The following is a 1,588-nucleotide window of genomic DNA, read 5'->3' as shown; positions in this document are numbered from 1 at the left end:
AAGGAGGAGAGAACATTTAAATATCATATTTTCTTTCACTCTCTTAATTTCATTTAAAAATTACAACTGTAACTTTTTCCTCTCATTTCTAGTGCAGTAATCAAGAAGAGTACTGTTTTTCCCCACTAGACATCTGCTCCAAGAATTTTCCTGATTCTGATACAGGAATCTATCTGCTCTTGGAAATTTCTTTCAACTTTTTGGTTACTGTAAGTGATCAGAAGAAAAAGTCAAACACTGAAACATCAGCTTATATGTAGAAAGCTTTGAAATCAAAGAAAGGTGTTTTGATTTGTTTTGTTTTGTTTGAGAAACGGTCTCCCTAACACAGAACTGGCTGTCCTGGAACTCACTACGTAGACTAGACTAGCTTTGAACTCATAGATCTGCTGGCTTCTACTTCCTTAGTGCTTCTATTAAAGGTGTGGGCCACCACACCCAGCACTGGAAAAAAAAAGATTCTGTTTTTTCCATCAACTGCCACCAAAAGTAAGATGTCATTTCATATGCCTGTGTGACACAATATGAAACTGGGTCTAACCATGGGAAATATATAAACACCACTAAATCTCTTGCACAGAACTATAGTTTCAAGAGCTTTATGTTATTTTGCATATAATCTTATATCATTTTTCTTCCCTACCTTTCTCCAGGAATCCTGCCCACCTTCACATTTTAAAACATCGAGACCATATGAAAGACCTCCGAAGGTACCTGGTGTTCAAATACATCCAATATCTAGTCCTACCTTCTCCAAATACCATCATCACTCTTCTGGGATTGCTTGCCAGTCTGTATGTCATGCTGATACTGACATTTCCTTCTGTATCCAGAAAATCCACTGTGGTGTTTATTAGTAACATAGCTCAGGCAGACATCTTAGCTGGCTGCAGCATTTTTTCTGCCATCACAGCAGGTATGATAAAGAGTGAAACATCTTCAGCTTCTTTTCAATCTGGCTTGAGGCAGAATTTCCAAATTGCAAATGTACACGCCAGTTCCCTTTTACTCAGCTGTGTTAGCCTTGAGGCTTTTCTGATTACCTTTCTTCCAGTAGAGACACGCCACATAAGGAATGTTAGATGTGCCAGAGTAGCTTCTAAGATCATCTGGGCTGCCGTAATTACTGAGTGTTTCCTTTATCAACTTGAATGCATCAAATGTCTTAACGTCTCTCATAGGCAAGTTCAGCTATTGATGAATTTCTGTCATGACACAACAGCGTGGCTGAAGTTGCTTATTTACCCAATTGGAATTCTTTTAAGAATCTTCAACATATATCTTTTTTATAAAATGTATTTCTGAGACTGTTGTAGTTAGTTTGTTAGGAATGTAAGATATGATGCCCAGTTGTTTTATTAAACACTCATATTTAATGGCGCTGTGAAGACATTTTACAGATACAATTGACTTTTAACTTGTTACTATTAAGAAAAAGAGACAAACATCAGTAGTGAAAATGGACCTCATGTAATCAGCTGAAGGACTTGAGAGCAAAGCACAGGTTTTCCAGCAAAAGGAATATTGCCTGAAGACTGGTAACTTGAGGTTTGAAGTTGTTGCCTGCACTGCACATTCCAGCCTCAAG

General features: G+C 37.7%; 1 protein-coding gene across 1 annotated transcript; it reads left to right on the top strand.

Annotated features, from left to right (window-relative positions):
• The first annotated feature begins 682 nt into the window (after positions 1–682).
• Positions 683–1,305, top strand: LOC100765929 (P2Y purinoceptor 6-like). The gene has a single exon (XM_027432833.2). The coding sequence runs from the start codon at positions 694–696 to the stop codon at positions 1,303–1,305; it is 612 nt and encodes a 203-aa protein (XP_027288634.1). The 5' UTR covers positions 683–693.
• The last annotated feature ends 283 nt before the right edge of the window (positions 1,306–1,588 follow it).

This window comes from Cricetulus griseus, chromosome X, assembly GCF_003668045.3.
Source record: "Cricetulus griseus strain 17A/GY chromosome X, alternate assembly CriGri-PICRH-1.0, whole genome shotgun sequence".
In the NCBI taxonomy this organism is placed as follows: domain Eukaryota; kingdom Metazoa; phylum Chordata; class Mammalia; order Rodentia; family Cricetidae; genus Cricetulus; species Cricetulus griseus.
Note: the sequence above shows the minus strand (reverse complement) of the source record. Positions and strands in the feature narration are given on the sequence as shown.

What these genes read in the sequence shown, in the direction of transcription:
- LOC100765929 (XM_027432833.2), top strand. Translation starts at nt 694, where the DNA reads ATGAAAGACCTCCGAAGGTACCTGGTGTTCAAATACATCCAATATCTA.